Genomic DNA, 13,089 nt, shown 5'->3' on the forward strand with positions numbered 1-13,089 from the left:
TTTATATGATCCATAATTTTTATGAGTCAAATACATACTGATAAATAAAAAAGCCACTTTCCAGCACTTTCTCATCTTGTTGGCAGTGAAGTTGTATGCACAATTCAAACATGACAAAAAAAATAGCAATCGCTTGTTTGCTACACAGCTGATCTTTAGAAATTGCTGCTTGTTACTGGAAAAAAACCTACTGTATATTGTTTTGATAAGTGCCAAGCTGATGTCACGCTACTTAACGAAGTCACAAAAAACGTAACAAACTAAACAAATAGGCTATGATTACTTTGTAGTTACAAACACATTAGTATATTCTGGAAACTTTGGTTGTGTTAACTAGTCATCCATGTGGGATTATGGTGCCTCTTGAACTTGACAAAAAGGGGGGGAAACAAAAACACACACACACACACACACACACGCACACAATGAAAACTGACTAAATTATACTGCAATTGTCCAAAAACTACAATAGTAACAGTATTTTTATAATACGTAATTTGCCGCTTAAAATGTGAGATCCTAAAGTATGTGGGTGGGTCGCAATGATTTTGAAATGCTGGAAAATGGGTTGTGTGCCAAAAAATCCTTGGCTAAGGGCTTGCACAAGAGCATCTACTACATGATATTAAACCCATTAAACGCAAGCTGACAGAAATTAGACAGTTAATGTAAATCACACTATATAACTAAACATCATAAGACTCTTTATGATAAAACTTGAACACATAAGCAGACACATATCATATTCACAGTTCTTGTTCATTTAGAGAGTATGTCGTAACATGGTCAGGCTCCACCAAGTGCAAATTACTCCAAGTTATAGACTTTAAAGTAATTCCTTCCTTTTTTTCATTCATGGAGCTGAGAGGGGCCATGAACAGATGAACTTTGTATGTAAAGTGTTTCTTATATTTAAATGTTCAAGAGGACCACATTACCTTTTTTATGATTTTGATTGTAATAGGGTTTATCAAGACCAGATGTATGTAGTAATAATAGGCAGCTGCATAACTCTGCCTCAGGGCTTTTCCTTACATTAAAAAAAAAGAGCAAAAGGAAAACTTCCACATGCTAACATTTACACAGTGATTTCTTTTAATTGCACTCTGCTTTTTAATTTGGCTTGGACTAATGCTTTTAAAAATGTGCAGAAGGTATTTTATTGAAGTCTTGCCTAACGCTGGACAATGTTTCTGTGCATGTCCTTCTCTTTGGTGCATACCTGGCAACCTGCATTCCTTGTTTCATTCCCAGAGTCAAACGTGTCATACGGCATGTCGAATAAGCAGGCTTCTTTCAGTTCTTCACTTCAAAGGATTACTGTAAATTAACATTCCTTATGTTGGGCTGCATGGACAAGTCCCAGTGAATCATGTTCGAGGCTCTGGTTGCAGCCTGGACCAAAGAACGGAGGTTTAAAGCTACATGACCTGCTATATACTGAAAGGAGCACTGTGTTTAACGCAGTGTTTCTATAAACTTCCAGTGATGATAAAGCAAGCCTTCAAAAACTTGACAGCATCAAAACATTCTGACATGTATCTTGGATGACTTTTGCTACATGGCTTGCAAAAGAAATCAGCTTTTTCATGGGCCATGACCAGAACTGCATAATCATCCTTGTCATCATATTAGATTTGTTATAGAGTTTTCGATTTCAGCTATTAATTATAATATTTATTTATTCATGTATTAGGACCATAGGCATTGATAAATATGTGGGTGGTAAAGATTGTTCCAATTCTGTAGCGTACTTTCCATGACAGAACACTGTAACCTCAAACGCAACAAGAAAAGCAACAACATAAATATTGTGGGTATATTTATGGTTATGAGCTTCCAGTGGCGGTTCCTTCCAGAGGCTCTATATTTCCTGCTTTCAACTTGTGGAAATGAGCGATTGAAGGTTTGAAGAAGAGCCCGGACCCCCGACCTGCAATAAAGCAGCTTTACAGGATGACAGCCACGACACCATCCACAGCCGACCTCCAAAAGTAAAAAGTGTGCAGAGGGGAGATGTGCGTGAAGAGAAGATATCCCAAGAAAAACAATCGTTGCTCTGAAGAATTATGGTGCATGTTTAACCTGAGAATCACAGCGCTACTGTATGTCTTTCTTAGCCCTGTAGCCTACTGAACTTCAATTTTCCATGTGAACAAAGTTCTAGTCAATGCACGGGTGGAAAGCATGTATTATCATGCTACTGTGGATTTGTGTACAGTATAAGTTACTGTAAAATTAGTATTATGTGAAATCTGCTTTAATTGTACTTAAAATGACTTAGAATTAATCAAAATTGTTCAAAAATTACAATTATTTACTCAACGTCATGTCGTTGCAAATCTGCAGCTTTCACATCTCATTTGCATCTGCCAAACTTGGCGCTGAAAACTATGGTGTTTCTAAAAACAGCCGTGAACTGTAGTGCAGAGACTTTTCTACATCTCTATATATATTTAGTAATAAGTGAAAAATGTCATGTTAATATAGCCTATAATAAGAATGAGAAATACGTAGGTGTAGGGCTGCTGGAAAGAGCAAGGTAAGCGGCTGTTTACTTTTGCAATGACGTCAACGTAAGTAAATTTTAGTATGTAGCGTCAAACAGTTATGCTGCCATTTTTACTACTGACAGACTATGACAGCTTTAACTGAACTCCTCATATTTTCTTCTTGGATAGAGCTGCTTTCAGATGCGGTAAGACAATCACCCATAAACTGCTGCCAGAGAAGCAAAGCTGGTGTTTTACGTTGTCTTGACTGTGTTATCAACACTAACAGCAAATGGCCTCGCTTCATTCAGTATTTCCCTGGTTTAGGGCCTGTGGTCGTCTATGTCAGTGGTTCCCAACCCTGGTCATGGAGGCACCCCAATACTGCACGTTTTGCATGTCTCCTTAATCAAACACACCTGATTCAGGTCATCAGCTCATTAGTAGAGACTCCAAGACCTGAAATTGGTGTGTCAGAGAAAGGAGACATGCAAAATGCGCAGTGTTGGTGGGATGCCTCCAGGACCAGGGTTGGGAACCAGTGGTCTATGTAGTCAAAGAACTAAACAGACAGCACCATCGTGTGGTGAAAGTGAGGTCAACCGTTCTGTTAAGTGAAGAAACTGGAGACTGTATTTGTCCTGTTCTGACACATTTTAAGGTCTCTGTACAGCTATTATTAAGTTCTATGGGTTTTTAAATAAAACTTTTTTTTAAGGAATAGTTCACCCCAAAATATAAATGTTGTTTGAATTTGTTTCTTCATCTGAACAGATTTAGAGAAATTTTGCATTGCATGACTTGCTCAACAATCCTTTGCAGAGAATGGGTGCTGTCAGAATGAGAGTTCAAACAATTTATAAAGACATCATAGTAATCCACATGACTCTAGTCCATCAATTAATGTGTTGTGAAGCGAAAAGCGGCGCGATTGTAAGAAACAAATCCATCAAGATGTGGTTCACTTTGTTATGTTGTTTTAGCTGTCCTGTTTGTGTTATGGTGTGTAAATGTGTTTTAAACTGTGTTGATTTTGTACAGCACTTTGGTCAACGCTCTGTTGTATTCAAATGTGCTATATAAATAAATAAACTAAACTAAACTAAACTTCACTTCACAAGACAACATAATTGATTGACTGGAGTCAACCTGTGGATTATTATGATGTTTTTTTATCAGCTGTTTGAACTCTATTCTGATGGCACCCATTCACTGCAGATGATCTATTTGTGAGCAAGTGATGTAATGCTAAATTTCTCCAAATCTTTTCTGTTCCAATAAATAAATCAACTCATCTACACCTAGATGCCAGAATATCATACAAACTTTGCGGTTGTCTTTTTTGACTTTTGCCAGTAAGATGCCACCTGTCAACGCCCTAGAATCACTCCGAATACCTTAGCAACCACATACCAACACCCTGGCAACCACCAACAACACCATATAACATCCTGACATAAATTTTGAACATCTACAAAGAACCTTAGCCTTGCGAATAACCTCAAAACCGAAGTATCAGAGCTGTGGTAAATAAAGCGATATTTCATGTCAAGGGTTTAGAAATAGTAACAGATATCCACAATCACGCATATCTGTGAGTGGAAGTCGTGGATGTTCAGCAGATTGACACCTTTATTCCCTCACAGTCATTGGAGTTGGAGCACTGTTGTTGGACTGTGGTCCTGCTCAAAACTCATGGTGGTTAATTAGAGGAGTCCTGTGGGAGCCTGGCAAAGCCTCTGTCTAATGAAACCTCTTCAACCAAAGCCACAGTGTCTCCAGCGCATTAGGACTTCAGTAGCAGACTCACAATAACATCTCCACGTTATTATGCATTCTCAGTAAGCAGAAAACCACACTGCTCTCTCTCCGGTCAGTCAAACACTGGACCCTCTGTCATTGCCAACCTAAAGGAAAGACAGCAGCAGTATCCGGGGATTACACCCAGACTGCTCCTCACACAATGGTGGGCTTCTTCTGGCTTAATGAAGCAGATGATGTTTAATCCGGAGATGGATGTGGAAAGTTTCATCACTGAAGCACTTACGTCCACTTTAAGACTTTATTACAAAGTGTAACCTACCGTTTTGGCCAAAATTTGGCCTAGTTTTGTTGCCTTTTTTGTTGCCATTTATAACAGAAATATTAGAGTGCATGCCAGTGTCCTGCACACAAAGTCGGACAACGAAAAAAAATTGTTCGATTTGAGAACAAATGACTCTTATGCATTGTTTCTTTTGAACGAGTCAATCGAATCGTTCTAAGCCGCGACACGTTTCTCAGTTATGTCCGATACCTAAGTGAATGGAGTTTATTTTGTGTCTTTTTTATTTAATCAGACATACTGTGTTTGAGAGTAAAACTAATTATTTTGTAATTTAAAAAATAAAAGATCGCAAAAAAGTCTTATTAAGGCTCAAAAATAAAGAAATTGATCAAATTCTTTGCAGTGCGTGTAAATATTTGAAAATCTTTATTTTTCTTTGTGCACTTCAAACACTTTTCATCACGAAACCACAAATGTTGCTCTCTTTTCTGCTGTTTTTTTTTAAAGTTTTGCTTGCGAGTGAAGCTGTACCTCAGTGGGCGGTCTCTACCCACCAGGATGAAAGGCGTTCTATTGGTCACTCTCGACTGAAGTGACAGGTTGACCATGCCCACTACACTTTCCCGCCACTGCCGCTGCCAGTCCGACAGAAGAGCGAGGGGAGCGAGGTTATAGCAATGGCGAGCAACAGGTTGTTTACTGGCTAAGATAACTAATTTAACATCTTAAACTCAACAAGTGAACTTAAAGGGTTAGTTCACCCAAAAATGAAAATTAGCCCATAAATTACTCATCCTCAAGTCATCTTGCTTTTCTTTTTTCCCCAACTCCTAGGTTTCCGCTGAGTGGATGACTCACCGCCAATCATTAGGCTTGTTTGAGATGAGCAAATTCTGCGCAGAATCGATCACCGGTGATCACCGCGAGATGCATGCCGGTTAGAAGATTATGCAGTCAAGCGCAGTTGCTCTCCACCGACTGCACTGATCAAAAGCATGATGGGAAACGACTGACTGATGACAAAGATTAATGCTCATTGGTTCAGACAACTGTGATGCTGCGGTTCTCTTCTAAAATGGTTTATTTTTATCTGATTTCATATGATTATGTATTTAATTTATGAATGAATGTTCCCAAACACTATGACAGCGCGATCTCTGTGTGAGATAATGTGATTGTTGTCATATTTCTATAAAAATCAAAAATACAAGTTTGTATTAAAGTAAAAATGGATGATAAATACACCTTTCGTATGGAATTAAATAGCAAGCACTTTGAGTGTCTTGTTAATCATATTTATATTCATATAAAAGCAACAGAACTGAAATTATATCATGTTTATTAGCAACACAGCATGTAAGTGAGAATAACGCGATATCTGCCTTTGATCTCGTAGGTATCTGTTCACTTCTAGAGGTCAGAACTGTCCATCTTGCCTGCGCTTATTTCACTCCTCCCCTCACTGCAGCCGCCTACTCTCGCCTTCATTTCAGGCAAGGCAAGGTGCATCTCAAACAAGCCTATTATTAGGGTGTTCCATACTGCGACGAATCAGCGGACGGCCCGTGGCTTTAAAAGCTTCCGGTGCGCTCTGCCTGGGGGGCGAGGGCAGCGCAGTGAGCGCTGTTGGGGTGTGTAACGAAACTTTTTGGCTGTGCTCTGAGCGGAGAGCCTGTGTGAGCTCCATCACATCAGCGTGTGTGTTTTCGATTTGTTTGAGTTGTGCCTCACGCCTGTGTATTTTCTCGTTCTCAAGTTGCTCAGTATGACTTTCATGTCTTACAACTATGTGCCGAATTGATGGTGAGCTTATTGAGTTTTCTCGTTCTCTAGGTGGGAGATGAGGGTAGGTAAGCTTAGTTATAGGTTACATCTCTTGCACGTAGTGAAACCGTGTTAGATACACTAGTCAGTGGGTGAGCGCCTCTTGTGTATTTCTTTCTGTTTTAGTTAGTGTAGGGTATTTAGGGCGTCGCCTACGCCGAAGCTTTCGTGTTTTTGTTTCACATTTTTATTTGGTTAGGATAGGTTAGTGGGTTTGGGCGTTTAGTGTAGCCTTGTTTGGTTTTGTTTCTTTGTTGATTTAGGTTTGTATTCCACTTTTTATTTTCGGCACTGTAAATATGCACAAGCGCTGCTGGTGCGTTTCTGGACAGTTACGTGAATAAGTTGCTGCCTTCTGCCATTTGTAGAATAAATTACTGCCTTTTGCCATATGCTGTCGTCCTGGCTGTTTTTCTGCTCTCCTCTCCATTCATCGAATTTATTTGTTTTAAATATTGCGGATCAATTCCCTAGATCTCGAAAGGACCGTAACAATGGGTGCATTTTATTTAACTGCTTTTGGACTGATGCATGCAACACTCGCTGAGTGGCATTAAACAGCTTGAAAGATCAAAGACCATTTTTAATATAACTCCGACTGGATTCGTCTGAAAGAAGAAAGTCATATACACCTAGGATGACTTGAGGGTGAGTAATTTATGGGCTAATTTTCATTTTTGGGTGAACTAACCCTTTAATTACTCTCTCTTCTTATGCTCTCCCATCTAAATCCGTAACGTTAGCCCATCTGTAGTTGATGATATCGGCATCTCGTGGCGGAATCTCCAGCAGCCAGGATCTGTCTCTGGCAGCTGCCGCTGTAGCCAAGTAGGGGTAGCTGCAGCTTGGAGTAATGGGTGTGCTGAAAGGTAGGGGCGTGCCAAAAGGTAGGGGGCGTGTCGAACTGTGTTGGCCAATCAGCGGTAAACATACATTTACGTAAGATGGCGGCACGATTTGACACCTCATTCATGTGTCTAGGACAAATGGTGCAATGGGTAAATTTGCAGACAATAGGGAAATTTGCAGTCCCTAATGGCAAGCTCACACTACAGGATTTTTGGCTGGATTTTGCTGTCGCGGACAGATTTCCACAGTCTGTGACAAAACCCCCCGGATCGTGACCAAATCGGTGCTCGTTGTGGTTGCCGAAGCTCGTTAAGTATGAGCAGGTCAGCAACGTGATCCGAACCTGTCTCGAGCTATCACAGGCGCTACGACATTTTGAAACCTGTTTGATATTATCGCCACATGATCTCGTAATGTGAGCAAGGTAATGTCAAGGTGGAACTAATCCAGCCAATCACAGTGCAGATGGTATAAACACTCTTATCATGCATCTTCATGAACAAAAACGAAAAGCCACAAATTAATCAAATCAACTAACTAAAAATATATTTAACAAATGCATAGATTGTGTATATAATACCACATTTCATTGTACTGTTTAATTACCTCCAACTCTTTCTGCAGTACTGACAGTCCTTGTTGTCCACGTCTTCCAAGCCATTGTTTCTGCCATATTCTCTTTTGTCGTGGTTTCTTCTTTCTTTCGGATAAAATAACTGCACAGACCTATGGGAGCAGCAGTTGATTGTCCATGCTTGAATATATGGCATATAATCGCTGTAATTTCTCGCGAGAATTTATGTGAGAAAACGTATTTTCGCTGATTGTCGGGAATGCCTCTTCACTGAATGTTTTGTAGTGTGTGCACCTCATTAGCGTTGTGTTGTGTAGCATGTGCACAGCTATGACAAGACGACGACAGATGAGAAGAAATCTTGTTGCGTAATGTGAGCAACACAGTGATTCGGCTAGTCTTTCAATCATCTAGTGTAAGCTTACCATTAGCCAGTAAACAACCTGTTGCTCACCATTGCTACAACCTCGCTCGCCTCGCTCTTCTGACTGGTGGCGGCAGTGGTGGGAAAGCGTAGTGGGCGTGGTCAACCTGTCACTTCAATCGAGAGTGACCAATAGAAAAAGGCCTTTCATCCTGGTAGGTAGAGACCGCCCACTGAGATACAGCTTCACTCACAAGCAAAACTTTTCAACTCACAAGTAAAAGATTTAGACCCGCAAAAAAATAAAAATAAAAAAAGAGCAGAAAAGAGAGCAACATTTGTGGTTTCGTGATGAAATGTGTTTTAAATGCACAAAGAAAAATAAAGATTTTCAAAGTTTTACACTCAGTGCAAAGAATTTTATCAATTTCTTTATTTTTGAGCCTTAAGAAGACTTTTTTTTGCAATTTATTATTATTTTTTTTTTATTACAAAATAATTAGTTTTACTCTCAAACACAGTATGTTTCATTGAATAAAAAAGACACAAAATAAACTCAATGTGTAATTAAAAATACATACTCACAACATTGTTTTATTATCATAATAGGTTTGTAATGTTTTTCTTTAATAGTATTCAAATATTTTACAAAAAGTAGACCTATTATTGGTTAATTATTGCTTAACTCTTCAGATCCAGTTGTAAGGTTGCATTAAAGATTGTTTGGGTAACCTGTTGGAACCATAATAAATGCAGAATGATTGATTGATTTTTTTTATTTATTAGTTTATTTCAGACAGAAATATTCTTTTAAAACATATATTACTTAATTTACATATTAAAATGTTCGTTCAACAATATTATTGGTTAATTAGTGTTTAGCTTATTGCTTGGCATAATCAACACAAAATGCAATTTAATTTATTTTTTTCATTTCTTTCTTTTTTTTCCAGAAATATTCCAAACATACTAAAATGTTCGTTCATTTCAGCAAATAGCAGTTGTGACTGTTTGACTGAAGCATCTTTTAGAAAAAAGCCAATAAAGTGGATAGCAAAGGAGAAAAGAGAAGAATAATTTATCAACTTCTGTTTACTCGCTCCTTCACATCTGTGCTTGCATGGATAAGAATTCTTTTATTTTTTTACTTAACATATACCTAAAATCAGCCAAACAATTTGATATCATAACTATGACTGGTGTGGTGAATAACTTGACTGAGAGCCAGTCATATTATCAAATCCAGTAAGTGATGATTATAAGTCAAGGTATATGTAAATCATGAGGACTTATTTTAGCATTTCCCATAGTGCCAGGTTTCCATTGGATAATTATGTAAAATACGGTTTGGATTGTGTTACTGCTCCATGAAAGTATGTCAGACTCAACATTAGTTTAAAAATGAAACACTCCATTTGACCTTGGAAAAAAATAAGATCTAGAATTCTAACTGAGTGTTTGAGGTGAAAGTCATTTCTTATGTTGTGGGTCAGTGGTTATGGAAAAGCAGTTTGTCTTATTTTTTACTTTTCAAGCATGCTTATACTATTACAGACAGATGGCTGAGGAACCCTGTCATCACCACCATCAATAACATCCACAAGTTCTGTGTTTGTATAATTTATAGTAACGATATGTCACACGGGTTTGTGAGCTCATTTGTGAGCTTGATAAATGGGCAGACAGGGCTGGTTATGCTCGAGCCAATTTAAAACTATTGAATTTACAGCTCCACTGAAGTTAAAACCTGAGGAGTTTGTCTGACAAATCACAGTGGTTTGGTTTGGTTCCTCTAATTAAAAGATATTGATTCCACCACCTTGCATCAAGAACAGAAAAATAAAGGAAAGATTGGAAAATAAATAATGAACATTCCAACTAATAAGAAATAGATAAGGATGTTTTAATTAATCAATGAATAAATCAAGCAATCTCACAGTGGAGCATTTTTCTAGGGACCCCCTTAGAAAATAAGTGTACTTTTTACTTGAAAGGGGCCTTTTGATATAGCTAATGATATACAAACAATGAAGGATTGTTTTTAAGTTTTCCTTTAGTAGTGAACAGGTGTAATATATGAACAATGAACTGCTCTTGTTCTTTGTAGTAAAAGATGTTAGAAAGTAGTGGTTTTTCAGCCACTAGAGAGCGCCATTGTGTCTTTTTCTGTCTTTGTTCAAAAAACACGTGCTACTTCCAAAGTTAATTTGTCATTTCTTCTCGTTGAGTGCTGTTTTTTTAATCATAGACATAAAATATGAAACTTATGTGATGATGGTCCTTTTAAAAAAGTTAGAATTTAAAAATTTGAAAACCAAAACATATATACATGATACATGAACATATATACATGATAACTCAGATGAGTAACAGAAAAAAAAACCTATTATTTTATTCCAGAATATTGAAAATTACATTTTAGATTTGTACTCAATTAAACTGTTATTAGTTTCACCAGCCAGTTTATAAAATATTACTGGCAATAACAAAATCACTTGAACTAATAGCCTATGGGTGATGCTAGAAATACATTATTTGTGACCTGTACATTTTCTAAGTTTCAAATTTATATTTAGATGAAATATTTAGATTTTGTCTTTTATAAAAAAAAACAAACATAGATGTGCAGTCTTAACAGAACAAAACTAGCAATAACATTTACATTTTGTATCCACTTTATTCTGTTCACTGAACATTAACACTCACATTAACACATTATACGAGGTAGATTTTTTTGTTTGTATTTCTATAAGAATGACAACATTGAAACAAACAAAACATATATATATATATTTAAAAGTTTTTCTTCTTCTTCTATATAATCTATAGATTGAGAAATTTGCTATCATATAATTTATTTGGTAGAATACCTACAGGTGTGCCTGACAATAACATTGATCACCGAGCATAACATTCAAACATGGTCTGTATTTGGGTCAGTCCTTCTTCACTTCCATGGTGTTCACACTCACCAACAAGCAACCATAATGAAGCATGCACAATTTTAATACAGAAAAAGCCATTTTTCACTTGGTCTCACTGTTTCATGTTGTAAAGATGCAGTTTTTAAAAGATTTTCAAAAGGTGGTGCTGATGATGTTGAAACCTTTGTGCATGCATCTGCCATTTGCACATTGACCTTAGCAAGTAGGTTGCCATTTCCTGTGCTTGCCAGTGGTCCACTTCAGCACAAGCTCTGTGAACTGTCCATGTCCTGTGCGCAAAACTACATTTGACTTCTACTGAGCACTAGTCCATGTACTCTGGTTACCATCACACATAAACTTCAGGCATGGTCTTGCAAATCAAATGATTGGTGATGATTACGTTCTTGCCTTGATGTGGCATTTTCAGCAGAGTCTTTAGAGAGCTTATTGTTGCTTTGGAATACATTCCTTAAACAAACCTGTGGTAAACATGCCTTTGGTAAATAACTTAAAAATACATGCATAATATCTTTACTCAAAGTATAAAGATACTTATATATATATATATATATATATATTACTTACATAGCTTATGCAAAACATCAGGAGTGCCATAATGAGTACTGTGACAGCCAGAACTACATATAGTGAATCACTTTTATTAAATTCCATTTTCTCAACTGTAGCATGCTCTAAAAATGAGAAAGAAAGAAAAAAACACACATGAACATCAGATTGTTAGTTTGTGAGCTATTGCTCACAGTTGCTGTATACAGTACATACAGTGGCCTTAAAAGTATTTGGAAGCCACACTTAAAATTGTGTGAATATTATTGCATTGAGATGAACTACACCTTTGGTAAGATGTAGGCTACTTACACCCCAGTGAACTTGATTCGAATTCTAAAAGCCACAAAAGTGTCTAATACTTTGTATATTTTAAGTGTGACTTAAGTAAGTGTTCAAATACTTTTTGTGGCCATTATAAATCCACATAAACGTACCATCGACCTTCAGAACGATTTCGCCTTCTTGGTTCTGATAGCCAAGGGGAGCAGACAGAAAGCATTTGTATATCCCACTGTCCTCTGCAGTTACATTAGACAGAAGAAGGCTCATTGAGCTCTCAAGTAGCTTGACCTCTCGTTTGACATCTTTATATTTTTTCACATCGCCACTGTTTTCAGTTAGTCTCTTCCTTACAAGTCCACTTAACAGCTGGGAAGGCTCTTCAGACACCTGCAGAAGAGAGGTTTAGCTTAAAGTTAAATGACATCTTCATTTGAAACAATACATCTCTCAAGTAACTTAAAACATGTAGGGACACATTTGTATAAGTACCCTTACAAAAATATAAAAGCAAAAAGTAGCCAACTTAAAAACTTTGAAAAACGTTTTTCAAATATGAATATTTTAAAACATCTGTTTCAAAACGTAATGTTTTTTTTTTTTTTTTATCAAAATTAAAAATGGAAAACGTTCATCAAGGCATTCAAGTGACTCTTTGTATGCAGGCTACTGTATTTCTAACGTGTTTTTGAATAGCTTAGGCCTAATAGATCCAGAAAAAAAAACGTGATAAATAGGTTTTGAGAAAGAAGTTTTAGTGGTTATTGAAACACCTAGTACAAAACATTCATATGTGAGGATAAAACGCAAGGTTCTAGAAAAAAATACGAATTTTGACCTTTACCTTATACCATGTGACCGAACGGTACAGGACCGCGGGCTTTGATTTCGCCGCACAGCTCAAGACTGCGTCCTCACCACAGATGAAACGAATCTCGTGCCGGACTCCCTCCGTCACAGCTGAAAATAAAACACCTCATGTCAACCTGAATCAACAGAGTCTGCGTGAAGATACTCTCAGGAATACGGGTGGAGTCTTACCTAAAATGACAAGACAGGCGATGAATTCCGAGAAGTAAGGCATGGTTCTGACTGGAGCTTGATGTCCACGCGTTGAATTTATAGGACTCTTGCTCTTTGTAGTTCTGGTTTGAGGAAGTGGG

The 13,089-nt window shown here is 37.4% G+C and overlaps 1 protein-coding gene across 1 annotated transcript; it reads right to left on the reverse strand.

Moving 5' to 3' along the window:
• Positions 1-10,935: 10,935 nt before the first annotated feature.
• Positions 10,936-13,089, reverse strand: LOC107679655 (CD83 antigen-like). Its single transcript, XM_016475274.1, has 5 exons — positions 12,968-13,089; positions 12,771-12,886; positions 12,082-12,316; positions 11,663-11,769; positions 10,936-11,556 (listed from the first exon to the last, which is right to left on the reverse strand). Exons 1-5 carry the CDS (start codon positions 13,008-13,010, stop codon positions 11,437-11,439), a joined length of 621 nt encoding a protein of 206 aa, XP_016330760.1. The 5' UTR covers positions 13,011-13,089; the 3' UTR covers positions 10,936-11,436.

Source organism: Sinocyclocheilus anshuiensis, unplaced genomic scaffold (assembly GCF_001515605.1).
Source record: "Sinocyclocheilus anshuiensis isolate Anshui unplaced genomic scaffold, SAMN03320099.WGS_v1.1 scaffold2170, whole genome shotgun sequence".
NCBI classification, from domain to species: Eukaryota; Metazoa; Chordata; class Actinopteri; order Cypriniformes; family Cyprinidae; genus Sinocyclocheilus; species Sinocyclocheilus anshuiensis.

Excerpts from the sequence above, each read along its gene's own strand:
- LOC107679655 (XM_016475274.1), bottom strand. The coding sequence starts at position 13,010 with ATGCCTTACTTCTCGGAATTCATCGCCTGTCTTGTCATTTTAG. Across the intron at positions 12,887-12,967 it reads CGCCTGTCTTGTCATTTTAG|CTGTGACGGAGGGAGTCCGG; the intron begins GTAAGACTCCAC and ends TTTTATTTTCAG. Across the intron at positions 11,770-12,081 it reads AATCGTTCTGAAGGTCGATG|AGCATGCTACAGTTGAGAAA; the intron begins GTACGTTTATGT and ends TCTCATTTTTAG.